General features: G+C 38.7%; 1 protein-coding gene across 3 annotated transcripts; it reads right to left on the bottom strand.

The window, feature by feature from the left end:
* Window positions 1-1,370: 1,370 nt before the first annotated feature.
* rnf145b (ring finger protein 145b) lies at window positions 1,371-13,788 on the bottom strand. 3 transcript variants are annotated; one of them, XM_072661967.1, is made up of 11 exons: window positions 13,627-13,788; window positions 12,057-12,265; window positions 8,838-8,946; window positions 8,556-8,647; window positions 5,814-6,049; window positions 5,462-5,637; window positions 5,110-5,250; window positions 4,796-4,978; window positions 4,294-4,441; window positions 3,738-4,094; window positions 1,371-3,620 (listed from the first exon to the last, which is right to left on the bottom strand). In XM_072661967.1, the coding sequence occupies exons 2-11, from the start codon at window positions 12,238-12,240 to the stop codon at window positions 3,192-3,194; spliced, it is 2,055 nt and encodes a 684-aa protein (XP_072518068.1). In that variant the 5' UTR covers window positions 12,241-12,265; window positions 13,627-13,788; the 3' UTR covers window positions 1,371-3,191. The 3 variants fall into 3 exon arrangements, with proteins under 3 accessions (XP_072518068.1, XP_072518070.1, XP_072518069.1); XM_072661969.1 differs by lacking the exons at window positions 12,057-12,265; window positions 13,627-13,788 and adding exons at window positions 9,840-9,997; window positions 10,408-12,024; XM_072661968.1 differs by lacking the exons at window positions 12,057-12,265; window positions 13,627-13,788 and adding an exon at window positions 9,840-12,024.
* Window positions 13,789-15,395: the final 1,607 nt, after the last annotated feature.

The following is a 15,395-nucleotide window of genomic DNA, read 5'->3' on the forward strand; positions in this document are numbered from 1 at the left end:
CTATACTCTTATAGTTTTTTGGCCAAGCTTGATGCATTCTCCAACAAACAGCATCTCAGCAGTGTTGTATGGGTTGGCAACAGCATTGGCTTTTCATCAGCAGGGACTGGGCATCTTGTTAAAAATTAGTATAGGGTCAGATAGATTGTACAAAATAAAGGGTGTTTTTAAAAGCCTTGCTTCAGTCTGCTAAAAATCTCTTTTGTAAACTACTGCAGGCCTTGAAACAGCACAGCATTTCCACATCATCACTCTACCACCATCATCTTTGACTATTGGTGCCATGTTCTTACTGTGGAATGCTGTGTTAGTGTTATCAAATCAAAAGTATTAGTATATTTTGTGAACTACTAAGAAGCCAGCACCCTGAGATCTAAGTATTCTTGATGGTTCATAATATGTAATAAGATCTCGCAGGTACTCAGGAGCGAGGCCATGTAGGGCTTTGTATGTTAATACAAGAATTTTAGTTAATACAGAATTTAACTGAAAGACAATAAAGTGCTGATAGAACAGGATTTATATGGTCAACTTTTCTAGTTTTAGTAAGGACCCTGGCTGCAGCATTTTACCACCACTTGAGGTAATAAAAGCATGTATTAATATTTCAATTTTATGTTTGGCAATGTTCTGAAGATTGGTATAACTAGTAATATTAGCTTTATGTTGGTCAAATAGATATGAATCATATGTGATGCCAAGAATTCTATGCCTGCTCTAATAGCATAATGTTCCACAGAACATTATTGCATGTCTTAAGGGCCATGTAGGTGTTTTTGGACAAATGTGACAAGACTTTATGATCTTGCCTAGCACTGTAACTGTCCCATTGACACCATTTTAAATGTATTTTTAATGTTGACCTTAATTGAACTAAACATGTTTGTCTGGGTTCTGGAGCCATTGTTGTGCTTTAAGCGGTACTGGCCGCTTGAAGTATAGAGACACCACTATTCCCGAGTAAGAACGAGCAAAGCTACTATAAATGGGTCAGAGGAATATAGTTGGAACACCACAGATTTTGTTGCTCTGTGAATTCCAACCACTGTTTTGGTTTATGTTCTCCCTGTGATTTGTTTAGTTTCATCAGCAGCTCACCAGATTTACTTCACAGGACTAGATATACTAGGTCATGAATGGGAACTGTACCTGTAAATACTGGGTTTCCAGGAGAGCTTAAGAAAAAGCTCAACCAACACATTTATTGATTATCCATTCATATTTATCTGATGTTTTTGAACAGAAGATTCTTACAGTTGTTTGCACAACTAAGAATTTGTCAAATTAATATTCTCTTCAACATTTCCATACACCATGGCCCATTAACAGTATATCCGTATAGATCTATACGTCTCAGTCCCCATCTCAGATTAAGCAATGAACAATTTATTTCTGACATTTAGCATTGGAAATGCATTACATTTTTCTTTATGGAAAAAAAAAAAAGAAAAGAAAAAAGGCAAAACAATTTGCTGACCTACTTCACACTCAATGTAGGTAAAGAAAAAAAAAGTAACAAATAAAAATAAGTAAAATAAAAAGTCGACTGATTTAGGTTACTGAGAGTATACTATAAAAGGAAAAAAGAAAGAAAAAGCAAAGAAATGCTATACTTTTCCATTTTATTTACCTTTGAAAAAAAAATGTGCAAAACAATCAGATGTAATTGGCATTTATGTTTAGTCATACATTGTTATATGTATTCATTTACACAAACATGCCAAAGTTCAAAATACTTTAATACTGTCAAGTTTCTACTGGAGCAGTATAACTCAATTCAATGTCTTTAGGCTCAATCCCACTTCTACCAATAAAAGGTCACCAAAGTGTTCCCACAAGCCAAAGGCCACATCATTATGGTCGATACTGCTTTAAACACTGTTTGGCATATCAAAAACTTATTGTAAAGAACATAGATAACTATACAAGTAGCAATGTACACACACACACAGACAGACAGACAGACAGACAGACAGACAGAGAGAGAGAGACAGAGAGAGAGAGATTGTGCTGGATAAGGAATCTTACACTTTTGACTTCGTGTTAATTTAAATGACCATGCAAAAGCAGAAAGGCATGTCATCAGGCTACACACATTTGTATGATGACAAATTTGATAAATAGTTAGATATTGGTAGGGGGGAAACAAAAAACAAAAAGGGGGAAAAAAAAATAACAACCCACACAGAAGCATGGTTGAAGTGGTCATAACTTGTCCTTTTTGGTCACTGAAATTTGGACACTCAAATGAAAGAGCCAGTGTAACTGGTCTTAAGCAAGACATCTTCAGGAGGCAATTTCACTGGTTGCATTTCTCCACCCCTTTCTACTTCTACTGATTGTCTAAATGTTAATGCATATATTGTTTATTTAATTAAAAAAACAATCACCCACACACAAAACTGTACAACAACCCACATTCAATGACAGTAGATTCTCATTCAGGATTTTAGCGCTTGAAGCAAATCCAGATGCATCATCTTGATGGTTTTTAAATAAATGCACAAAACTACACAAGTACCTGTAAAAGTACTTCACTTCCCAATAAGAACTCGTCACATGGATGATAAACATGAAGCACAAAGGCTGTGAAAGAGCTCCTTACAGTAAACATGAAAGAAGGTATGTTGGCTCAAAAGCTAAAAAAGAGGCATTATTATTTCCCAAGATTCTGCAGTACTCTCCAAGTCTACAATGCTTTGCTTTATTTCTAGCCATTTTGTGTAACTGTTGAAATCTGTACCAAAAAGGGTTGAATTACTGAGCTGATATGACTTGCTTCAGGAAAGATTACCCATTTAAGGAAAGACTTCAGCAAAAAGTAATGTGCTTTTTGTTTCAAAACATTCAACATGCAAGTCTTGAAATGAATGGCTCATTTGTAGTGCAGTGGAAATTTAGGGACATAATTTTTTTGTTTATAGAAATTAAACACCCACCAGAGATTATCTACAAAATCACAACTGGATGGCATTAAAGCTCAGAAATCTATAGCACTCAAAGCTAAATCTGTGGATTTCTCTGAAACAGCTGCGATTTCGATAGATCATATGAAATGGGTGCTATAAGTTCTGTGTGTTCAGTTCAACCATTAGCATCAAATATAAAGATTTCTCAACACTGGCAGCATTACAGTGTAACTGTCAAGTCCAAACAGTCACCACTAAGGAGACTGTTGAGCACATATCTACTCAAGTAGGGACACTGGAGTGCAGGGCTTCACCATTCATGTCTTCAGTCTGGCCTTCATCATTTCTGTTAACCACTGATAAGTCACATTCTTCTGATTCTTCTGGGAACTTCTCCAGTGACCGATCTTTAAGCATAGGCTCTGCTGAATTTTGACTTGCCTGGGTTTCAAATTCTGGGGACATCTTCTCAGCTTGAGCGCCCTCCTCTGTGACTGACGCACCTGGTGACTCTCCCTGTTCAGTCTCTGGAGGATTTTGATTAGCGGGTGGGGTATCAAGGGCAGATGGAGCAGGAGTGTTTGCACTCTGCGATTGGCTCTTTAGCTGACTGTGGCAAAGCGGGCAGGTCTCCTGCACATAGAGCCACTTCTTCAAACAGCCAGCGTGGAAGAAGTGACCGCAGGGTGTGATGACCGCTGACTTCATGTCCTAGACACACACAAGGTGCAAAGCAAGAAAAATAAGATTAAAGTATTGAAGACATGGACAAACGCCTGATTAACTGCAACATCATGCATGTCCAGTTTAACACTGACACATACACACCTGATAGCAAATGGAACAGATGTCATTGTGCTGGTGGAGCTGCAGGGCAGAGGCCGTGGGCATGCTCTGGATTTTGTGCACAGCGTCTCGGCGGAGCAAGAAGCTCTGCCAGCCAAGCTGCGCCCGTAGCCACACATTATAGTAGGCGTGCACCAGAATGATGGTGGAGCCCATCACAGTCCACTCCCCGAAGAGCGTCTCAGACACGCCATAAGCCACCACACACAGTGCCACCAAGAACTCAAGCAGCCGGTAGGTTCCATTTACATAATAAATCACTTCATCCATGTTCTCCACAGGAGCCTTGCGGAACTCTTCCACCATAAAGAGCACATAAATCAACAGTGTGCCCAGGACCTGTCGAGGAAAGCGCAGAGATTCAGCAGAGGATGGGAGTGTGTGAGAATTTCCATTCCAGCATTAGTTTCTATTACAGTTGAGTGTTTTTTAAATATAGTTTCTCCCATTTACATTTAAGTACTACAGGCACCTAGTGGAATATTACAATTAAAATAGTATACAAATTTAAATAAAACATCTTAAGATCTAAAAGCACCTGCAGCGAAGTAAGAATGCTGGAGGAGATAATGATGAGCAACCAGAAGTCCATGTGGAAGAATTGGCAGATCATATAGGACATGTAAGCAGGGAAGACCAAGAGGAACAGACAAAGGCTGACTGCTCTGAAGTGCTTCCATAGGCTCCTAAAAAAATAATGTGTAAAAATATTTGAAAACAGGTTATAATGTCCAAGACAGACATGACATTTTCTTGTCTCACCACAAACATTAAACCTTCAACTTTATTTAAGTTTATAAGTTTTTATGTTTTTCATTTTTTGCACCATTCAGTTTTTTCAAACCTAATGTACCATGATTACATAAGGTCTTTTTTGTGAATAAAATCAATGAAAGAGAAATAATTAATATATACTATGAAGCAGTATAAAAAAAGAATATAGGAAAAAAATGATGTGATATATGCTGAATAAAGGAGAAACGCTGCAAAGTAAGTGCTTCTGTGAGAGCAAAGGCAACTGTGCAGGAAACGATAAATACTTGTCTCTAGAGGCCCCCAGTGCCAGCACTATAGGGTCAGCAATCTCCAGCATGGACTGCAGAATAGAGGCCACCACAATGAAGAGGATGATGCTGAGGAGGAAGGCCCGGTGGATGACCTGGAGTTCAATCAGTCCAGTCTGGACAGACAGAATCAGCAGAGTAATCCCTTCTGTCATCCCCCTGAGAGAGTGAGTGGAAGAAAAAAATAAACCTGAAGAAAATTGTCTTTGTAGCAAGATCATACGCATTACTTTTGTTGTAATTTAATAAAGTAATAAAATGACTTTAGCATCACATTAGGACAAGCTTACCTGTGCATGGAATTGTCATTCATAAAGGCTCGATAGCCTTGTAGGTAGAACTTGCAGAGAGTGAGGACGCCCAGCGCCACAAATGATACAGTGAAGACCAGCCCCAGCAGAGAGTATGGAGTACAACAGCATTCTGCAATGCTGAAAACACAAAACATATGCATAGCTATAGGCTAACATAATCCAATAATATTTCAATACAGTTTTTTATAGCATTCACTGTAAAACTACAAAGTATCTCAAATTACCCATGCTAAACAGCAAATCAGTCATTTGGTAGGACTCGAAACCAAGGTGTTCATGTTCGCTTCTTTGAAATTTAAAAGGCAAGTGAATTTGGATGGTTTCAGACCTGGTGAGAAAGAGGAAGAGTAGTCTCTCGCGTGAAGGTGGCTGGTCTCGAGTGCTGAAGTAGGTGTAGATCTGCAAGGCAAACAGCACCAGCCAGAAGCACATAAAGAGCACAGGCAGAACCAACTGATTCCACAGTGACATCCCCAGAGCCAGCAGCCCATATACCTCCACAACCTGGTGATAGACAGAAAGAGAGAGATAGAGAGAGGGGGGGGGGGGGGGGTATAATAATGGTTTGTATAAAAAAGGCATGCTTGTAATGGTCTTGAATTGAAGAACTATAAACTGTACAAACAAGACAACTTTATAGTAAAGCCTATGTAGCCTCAAGTAACTGTTTTAAGCAGTACCTGTGCTAGTTCTCTGTAAGCAGTTTTGGCCAGGTTGTAGGGCACCAGCAGGTTACAGGCCAAGAAGTAGAGTACTTCAAGGCCAGTAAAGATCATGGCAAAGCGGTTGATGAAGACAATGGTCTCCAGGGGGACCAGGCAGAGCCTGGCCACGAGGGGGAGTAGATGAGCAGAGAACAGCCAAATCTGCTTGGTCTGCATCACACATGAGCACAGCGTACATACCACCAGCTGACCTGGAGAAAGAACATACTCCCTTAACTCACTGGTGCTCAATCTGAGGGTAAATCTTAAGGTTGTAAAATGGTTGTTGAAATCTCTCTCTCACACACACACACACACACACACACACACACACACACACACACACACACACACACACACCTTTGTAGAACATTCTGTAACATACCTTTAAAAATGACACCCATAATAGGCTTTACGTGGTCAGTAATGCATGAGTGTGTGTATTCACGTTACATATACACACTAGGAGTATACAAGTCATTTTACTTCAATCATCTTCCAGCCTAGAACATACCACTTGATATAGTCAGAAATGTAAATTAAGTTGATGTACATTTGACATTCACTTTTGATATGCCTTTTTCTACAGACAAGAGTAATAATGATAATCATACAGGCAACTTGCCACACCCCATCACTCTTAAACCCATTGCTGACATGTGCAAAAGTACACAGCCTGTCTAGTCCCTGCAAACAAGTATTACAAATAGAATAGAACACCCTGGAGCGTAAACATGAATCCATTGGCACCATGCTTAATTTCTTTACTTCTACAGGCTAATTGGTCACTGAAAGCAGAGTAGTTGTTTTCCCCTGCTTTATTATAACCTCAAGGAACGGTGTACTTTTCATGGACACATTAGAGTTGGACTGTTTCTCTGAAGTTACGAGGAACTGGAATCATCACCTGTGCATATTAAGCTGCGAGCAGACAGACATAATTTCACCCCATTCAATGATATAGATTATTGGTCACTACAACCCTTTTAACTTGTGCTCTAGTCAACCTCAGTTGTTAAAACACTGGTGAGGTTAATCCAATTGTTTATAGTAGACTCTATGAACTGAGAAAGCCATCTATGAGCAGGGTAAATGTGTATATTGAGACTCATGTGAGTGTTGTTTTTTTTTGGCACACACTGTACAACACAGTTTGCGTATCCTGTGCAAGGAACATATTTTAGGACAGCTGTTATTTACATTATACATGTTGCCACAGGGCATAGTTATAACAAACTTTTAACTTTCATTGTTGTGCAGATGATACACAGCTGTATTTATCAGCCAAACCTGATGGCAAATCTAGATTAAAGAAAATAGAGGACCGTGTAAAAGATGTGAAATGCTGGAGGTCACATCACTGTTTAGAAGGAGGAAGTTACAACACAGATTCTCCTTTTGGGTCCAAAGCCGCAAGAAAAAAAATAGACTAGATGTTAAATCTGTCTGATCTCTCTGCAATTTGCTAAAATCTTGGGGTCAAAATTGATTCAGATCGATCATTTGACCAACATATAGCTAATATTACTAGGACAGCTTTTCTACATTTTCAGAACACTGCCAAGCTAAGTAAAGCTCTCCAAATAAAGCTTCAGCAGGGGAAAGAGCCTTTTCATATGAAGATCCTTTTCATATTCAAGTCTATGCTGAAGACCAACTCAACTCTTTAGATGAGGATTGCAGAAGGTTTTCGTGCTAACAAAGCAGAAGCGCACCTAGCCAAGCGCCTGAAGACACAAGTAGAGCAAGATGTGCTTCTGGACGTTTAGAATAAAAACAGCAGCAACACAATCCATTGCAACACCCACCAAGTCCAACAATCTAAAATAACATGGGGCTTTAAGGCCACAAATGACTTTGAATTTGAATTACATTTTAAAAAGATTTGTGAAGGCAGTCTCTCTGCAATCACAGTTCATCACTTAATTACTGCTCTTAATCATTCTGAAGAAAAATGGATATGTGCCCCTGGTAAAAAATAACCTTAAACCTACAACAGTTATGAATTAAATGAATGCAGGGGCAAAAAAAAGCACAGCAGTAAGACTCTTAAAATCTGCACTTCGACAAATTTCTCATCTGTTTTAATGTTAAAAACTGCTCAGCTTACAAACATTTGTTTTACCAACTTAAATACAAAAGGTTAGCATGACTTTCCTTGGCCTACAGACTTAACAAAACAACCATATAGTAGACATTACTGACATTCAGTTTCCCATGAAAGTGGAGGAGAGATCTCCACCTTGTTCCCAGACAGCTCATTACGTTTAGCCCCCCTTTTCAGCGTGAATATAAGGCCATTGATATCTAGTTCCTTTCTTTTCGGGGTTTTTGGATCAGCATTCAACCCTCTTTTTAGCTAGGGGTGGGAACTGAACTTCTGTCATTTGAAACCCATCCATGGCAAACCCAAAAAAAAAAAAAAAAAAAAAAGAGCACAAGAAATGCCACTATACAGGCAACAAAACAGCGACATATAAATAAAGGGAGGCTGTGCTGTTGGGTTTATTTGGAGCATGAGGGGCAACATAAACTAGATCAGCAGTATCCAACGCTGCTCCTGGAGAGCCAAATTCACAGACTTTAGGTCCAACCCTAATCACCCTCTAACTAATTACCACCTTTAGACGTCCTTGATTTGCTAAATAGGTTGTGTTAAATTTGAGCTGGATATGAAACCAAAAGGAGGTTTGGAGACCTAGAATGAGCCGTGCTTACCAATAAGGGCTGTGGAGAAGCGATTCATGGAGAGCGGATCCAAGTACAGAGGTCCTTCATAGCCAGAGTCCAGCTCGCTACGAACATAATCCCTAAAAGTGTTGACAGAAACATTTGGCATAATGTGCACAAACTTTAAATCTTATCAAAGATTTACCCAAACCTTATCAAAGCAGTTTGAAGGAGGGATGATTAGTATATCTACCACAGATATATGAGCAGGAAATCAAAAAGTGGACCTTGGAGTAAGTGTATTAAGGGCCTTCAGGGCTGTATACATACCTGGAGAGCTGGTGTCCAGCAAAGAGCAGAAGAGCAGTGAGTACATATAGGTAAAGGCGCACCAGGTGCTGCCGTGGCAGAGTCAGCAGCACCAGGCTGAGGATATAGCCTAGGGAGAAAGGAAAGCAACAGCAACATAGTGATGGTCATTAAAACCTAGAAGTGTTAGACATGGTATATATTAAAGGCATCCTAACAAGAGTGTTTGCAGAAAATAAAATGTTACCTAGAATAAAAAGTTAATTATGGTCTTCTCAAATTTTTGGATCTATAAGAATTAAGTTATTAAAGAATAACTTTAATAACACTGAGGAATTTCCATTAAAATTCCAGGTTCAACATCCAAGGCTCCACAAATGTTTTAAAAAGTCCAAGCACAACTAATCTGGCTGTGAAGCAGTTTGAATGGTTTAAAGGAAAGGAGTTACTATTCACTTAAAGAGAGCAAGACATGATCATGTTTACTCAAGTGAAACAGCTAATACAGTAATCATGTCCGGTGAAATCCACCCTTGAGCCAATGTTTGCAAATGAGAACAAGCTTCTCAGGGAAACCGGAGGCAAAGTGAAATGCTACTGAAGGTGAAACTTGACTACTATAGACATGAAAAACGCTGCCAGATCCATGCAGGTAAGTTAAAACGTCTGACAAATTACTACATAAAGCCCACATAACACATTGTTGACCAACTTTAAACCGAAGTAACAATGATCTTGCTGTTATAAGCCAAATCCTTAAAAAGACTAATCAACAGCAAAATTCTGTCAGAAACTGAAAGAGACAAAGCAGGGACCAAGATGTCCACATGGTCTGTATTTAGCAGTTTAAGTGCCAAAAGCCAGAAATGCTGGTTCTTTTCAGGGAGAAATACAGTAATAGCTAGAGGTGTATCGACATGTGTGTTCGTACCAAAGCATCACAGTGAACAGAAAGCATACAGTATGCACTATTAGAGGAAAAACAGTAATTTACAAAATCAAGACCAAGACAACCATATTCACCATTTGTGTTCGACAGAGACAGAATTTTGCCACTGCCTTTAACCCCTCCATGCAGTTTGTTTACGCAGAGAACAGTGGGTAGCCATCGCTGTGGCACCCAGGGAGCAGCAAGGGTTAAGGGCATTGCTCAAGGACCCAACAGCGGGAGCATGCCAAACCTGGGTATTGAAGCCACAACCCTGTCATCAATTGCCAAGTTGTAAGTTGTTAGATTTACATGATGATGTGTTTTGTTTTTTCTCATACATAATTGCAGACTAGCATATCATTTCAGTTAAACTTTTTTTTAAAACTAATTTTAGTGACATCCTGTTCTCATGAGGAAGTACACACTCAGAACAGGAAATAGACAAACTCAATGTGGAGCACCGACATGCTTTTGCTTAAAGCAACACAGGTTTATTAGCATAAAACTAATGTATTGGTTTGTACAAATGAGAACTGGTTTCAGTACTGAACAGGCAAGACATGCATTTAACTAGCAGATTCCTAGTGGGACCTGAAACATGTGATTTAGGATTGATAAAAATCAAGACAGTATCAAGATACTATGCCAGTGTGCCAAAACCTGCAACAGCAGCTGGAGATTCACCTTCCCAGACTCAGCAGATACTTATGTAATAGATGCTTCACTCCTTCATGTGGCCTGTCTCTGCTGACATTCAAAAGGCAACAAGCTTTAGGACTACAAAGTCAGACTTCTAAGGACAGGACAGGTAGGGACACAGCTATGAAAAGCAGAGGAAAACTATAGACATGCAAAGTTACTTAATGTTTATGTACACGTTTACTACCCGCAGAATGGCCTTTATTCAGTGACTCCCCCCCCAATCATTGTATTGTCATTGGTGTCCCCTGACTAAAACACTAAGCTGGCACTGCTCAATTTAATTTTTTGGGTGGGGTCACATATGGTTATTAGAATGGGTCATGCAGTATATTGAAAAACGAGTGTAAAAAATGAATGTGATCTTTTTAAAAATCACATTTTAGCACTCAATTAGGACCATACTTTTTCCACACCATCAACACAATGATGAGTGTTTTATGATTCCGCTTCAACAAAGAGCCTGTGTCTCCTAAACACTAATACTGTAGGGTAAAATGTCTTACAAACTGACATAGCTTGTTTCAAATGGACTGTTCTGTTCTCAGTATTCTTTGCTTTTGTTTCTTAAGACTGTAAAACACTGTAGTTATTTATTAGATTGCAAACCATGACATAACTGCATATATGATACTGTACTGTTACATTATACATTGTATTGTTAAGCCCTACAATGGTTTTTGAGTGCAGGTATAGGAACACCCTTTCACACCAATGTGAGTGTTAATATTGCCATCTCCTCTATTGTGGTCGGTATGGGAGCTTTGAGGAATTAAAAACATTTTTGAGAATGAATCACTCAACTTAAATAATGTAAAAACATGGCAAACCAATGTTCTACTTCCCTAATAATGACAGCAATCACTTGCAGACATAGTCAGCACATTAATGCACACACAGAGCAATGCAATAGAAGCCATTATGAATACTTTGCTAACTTGCACAACCTTGAGAAGTAAAAGGAAAGCAAAAACACAGTCCATCAGTCATAGAAAAATAAAAATCTCTGAAAAACAGAAATCCAAATCTCCCTGAAAACACAGCTATAGGCTTAATTACAATATGCTGCTAGTGTAATGCACAATAGATTTCTTTATTTCTATCATTTAAAAACACATCACATTGCATTCCATTTTCACTGGCCTGGTAAGGGAGGCGAACTACCAAACATCTGCACATGCTCACTACTACCAAACAGGAAAGTAAACACACAGAGAAAATACCACAGTCAGTGGTCTAACCAACAATACCAAAACCAAATTGCCATTCAACCATCAGGGCACACATTACAACTGTAATTTCACAACAATGTAATAAGGTATTTCATCAGCGGTTAAAACACTAATGGTCAGGAGAACATTAGGCAAATCATTTTAGTTTCATCACAACTTTGATCAAGAGAATTTTATTCCATGTGAGTATTTTTATATTGTATGCTATAGATGCCTACAGAACTGTATGTTAAATAACTAAGTGAATAAACAAATTCAGTTTCTAGTTTCTTCACCACATTCAACTTTTAATGCATCTTTCTTTTGATTGCACCCAACAAGCTTTAAAAATAATGAGTCAGACCAAGCTCCTTTTAAAGCAATTTTCTCACTACTTACCCACATAGTGCAGGTAAAGGGCCAGGTACTTGTACTGGAAGAGAGGGTTGTTGTTGAGGCTGCTTCTCTGGATTTTCTGGAAGAAAGAGCTGACATCCCAGCGGTACAGCACCTCCAGAAGCATGATGCTGGGCACACGCAGGCCCACGTTCAGCACTGCCTCCAGCCGTGCCCTCATAGCCATGGCCACAGGCTGCCCTCAACACCAGCTTGTGGGAACAGAAAGAGAGGATTGAACAGGACTAGAAGACCTGCAGCATTAGCTTTAATTAAGGCTAAAAACTTTAAGATGAAGGCTAATGTAAGACTGCAAATGAAAGACAAAGCTCTAGATGAGACATTTAATTAATAAATTAATAAACACACACACAGTGTATCAAATGAAAAACAAAGCATAAATATAGAAAAACCCTCATTAATTTTGAGAGAGAGAAGAGGGAAAAAAAACCCTACTAGCATGGTTTGTAACTGTGCATAACACTCGAAAATAACCAGATAGATCATTCAGATATGGAGACAAGTTCACACACATATGAGAGAGATCAAAGCAAACAATTTAGTCAGATGTACACAAGGAAAAGAAAAACAAGTTGTCCTGAAGTTGTCAAACCCAGTCAACTTCATTCCCCTGTGTATTTCACTATAAAAAAATAAATCTAACCAAGGTAAAAAAAAAAAAAAAAAAGTATTAGCTACATTAACTATCCGAGCAAGTAACGGATCTGAATATCTACGACGTAAAGAATAAAACTAAAATTAATAATTCTACATTCCAAAATATTACTACTATCGTTAAAATATTCAAAGTAGAGTCACTATCAGACAACCAAACCATAATTATCCAAACTAAAACCATCGCACTTGTTTGACTTTCACTTTCTCCTACGACAAAGCCTGAACCGCAAACTGAATAACAGGTTATATGGTAGCTAGTTAACATAATATCCTGGCTTTTAAAATAGACAGATAAATAGAGAGAGAAAGAGAGAGAGAACGAGAAAGAGGGGAACCATCCTCCAAAAAGGTGCAAGACACGGATCTAACAAGTGTGTACCAAAAAGCCTTAAGGTTGTTCACACTTCCCCGTCTTAACATTTCGAAATTATTGCCACACAGTTAATCCAGCCAAGTGTTAATGCGACCGAAAATCATGAACTGCAGTAACCCCGTCGAGTCAGCGCTCCTCCATTTCCTAGCCATCGCAAATTGAATGGAAAAATAAAACAGCACGGAAGAAACGGCGTGGGCGACCAACTGGCCACTTTTTTTTTTTAACATGTAGCTATTAGCCTTGAAAGCAAACGACGCAAATCGCTAACTAAACAACAGCTAAGCACATACTAACGTTAAGTTTAGCAAACACAATAATAATAAGTCAACAGTTGTACACTATTTGGGGCCATGCAGCTGGGGGAGCAGAATCAGTCGCCATACTCGGCATAGCTAGTGCTAGCTAGCGCGAAGTTATTATTCCGAGCCCGGTTACCGTTAGCAGTTAGCTAGCGTTGGCGCTGTTAAAGGCAGACACATCACGAAAACGCCCCCTCTAACTGTCCATATACACACTTACATAGTTATACTTCACTTCACGGTGTTCACTCTGGTCTTGTTAAACTCCTCTGCTCGAATATCGATCATTTTTTAAATCCGTTGTGAGACGCAATCGGCCTAATATGACCAAAGTTTCGGTAGAAGACAACGGAATATCGGTTCTCCCTCACACCATCTGGCAGCCATTACAAGATTATTCCTGTGCTGGGCATGCGCAGTTAGAGAAGCGGACAGAGACACTGCGTGACATGAAAAGGAGGAAACACTAGAGGGCCTCTAATAGAGAAAACTTTACTGCCGTGGATGGGTTTAGATAGAAGAAAACTATTTTATAATAAGGAACGTACTTATCACTTAAACAGTACTCTACCCGTACAAAAAAAAAACACGTGTGATTTTTTTAACCACGTGATCATAACAACATTTCTGTTGTTATCTGAAAACATGTTCACGTGTTGGTATGTATTTTCACATACGGTCACACGTTTTTCACATATAAAATGGTCTAAAACTATTTAATATTGTTGTTACTAAGCAGCAGTGTTACCACTGTTAACCAGTCAGTTCCATGGTAGTCATTCAAAGGAATAAATATGGGTGGTAACCAAGCATGAATGGATGTCAAGGGAATACTGTTTCAGAATCACAGAAACATGATGGTTCATCTTAATGTGATTACTAGTATTGTGACAATGTTTTACGCATCCGTCATGCTACGCACAACAATTTGTATGTGTGAGGCTGTGAAGGGGTTAAATACCTCTTAAAGCATACAAGTGTGTTTATCAACATTAAATCATAAACATTCACTCATTTACCAAGATGAAAAAATAGACTATATGACCAAATAAGTGCATTTCATTTCACATCGTGTAATAAAATAAAAAGTAAAATAAATGAAAAAGCAACTTCTATGACATGACAATGTACATTACCATATTACACAACATGTTATTCATGCCAATAAAAAATTATATTTAAAAATCACCGTTTTTTTATGTTAGACATATAGACAAAGAGACTTGTTTAATATTGTAAGAATCCAGACACAGAACGTGTAGTGACTGTAGAAACAAGCGTTGACATGAAATCAATACAAAATTCCTGGAATTTGACACAATTTAGAAATCCTAGTCATATGACATATTTTGTAATTATTGTAATTATAGTTATGGGTTTGATAATTGCTGATTTAAGAGATTTAGGTATGTAGCCAATGCTAAGAGACAAGTTTACTAGAATTTGACAAGCTAATTATGCTAACCAAGTGCATTAAAGCTGGGGCACTATTCATCAACTGTTGTGGTTAGGGACTGACTATGAATTTCTAGTTGAATATTTTCTATTTTACCAATAAAAACGATTGTTTAATCATTACTACTAATTTTAGCTGAGTTAGTTGTTTTGTGACTGGTGGTGTTTGGCACCGTTGTAATGTCTCCCTCTGGCCTCAATGGGGCAATGGTGCTCAATGAGCAAGGGCTAAGCTCTGCCCCTAACCTGTAACTCAACTCCAAGCACACAGGTGCTGTTCATTAGGGCACTGATTACTACTCCTTAAAAGCACCTCTGTTTGGAGAGCTCCGTTTGGTATTCACTGTGACAATATCCTAACTTCTGCTTGTGATGGTTCTTGGTTTTTGATATGCCGCTTGTTTTGTGATTTGGATAATGGCTTTGCCTATGATGTACCTGCCTGTGTTTTGATCCCTGCATGGCCTGACCGTAAGTTTTGCCGCAGCCCTAATAAAGTCCCTACAGTCTACCAGTGTGTCTGCTTCTACCAGT

The sequence above is a fragment of the Salminus brasiliensis genome, chromosome 18 (genome assembly GCF_030463535.1).
Source record: "Salminus brasiliensis chromosome 18, fSalBra1.hap2, whole genome shotgun sequence".
NCBI lineage: Eukaryota > Metazoa > Chordata > Actinopteri > Characiformes > Bryconidae > Salminus > Salminus brasiliensis.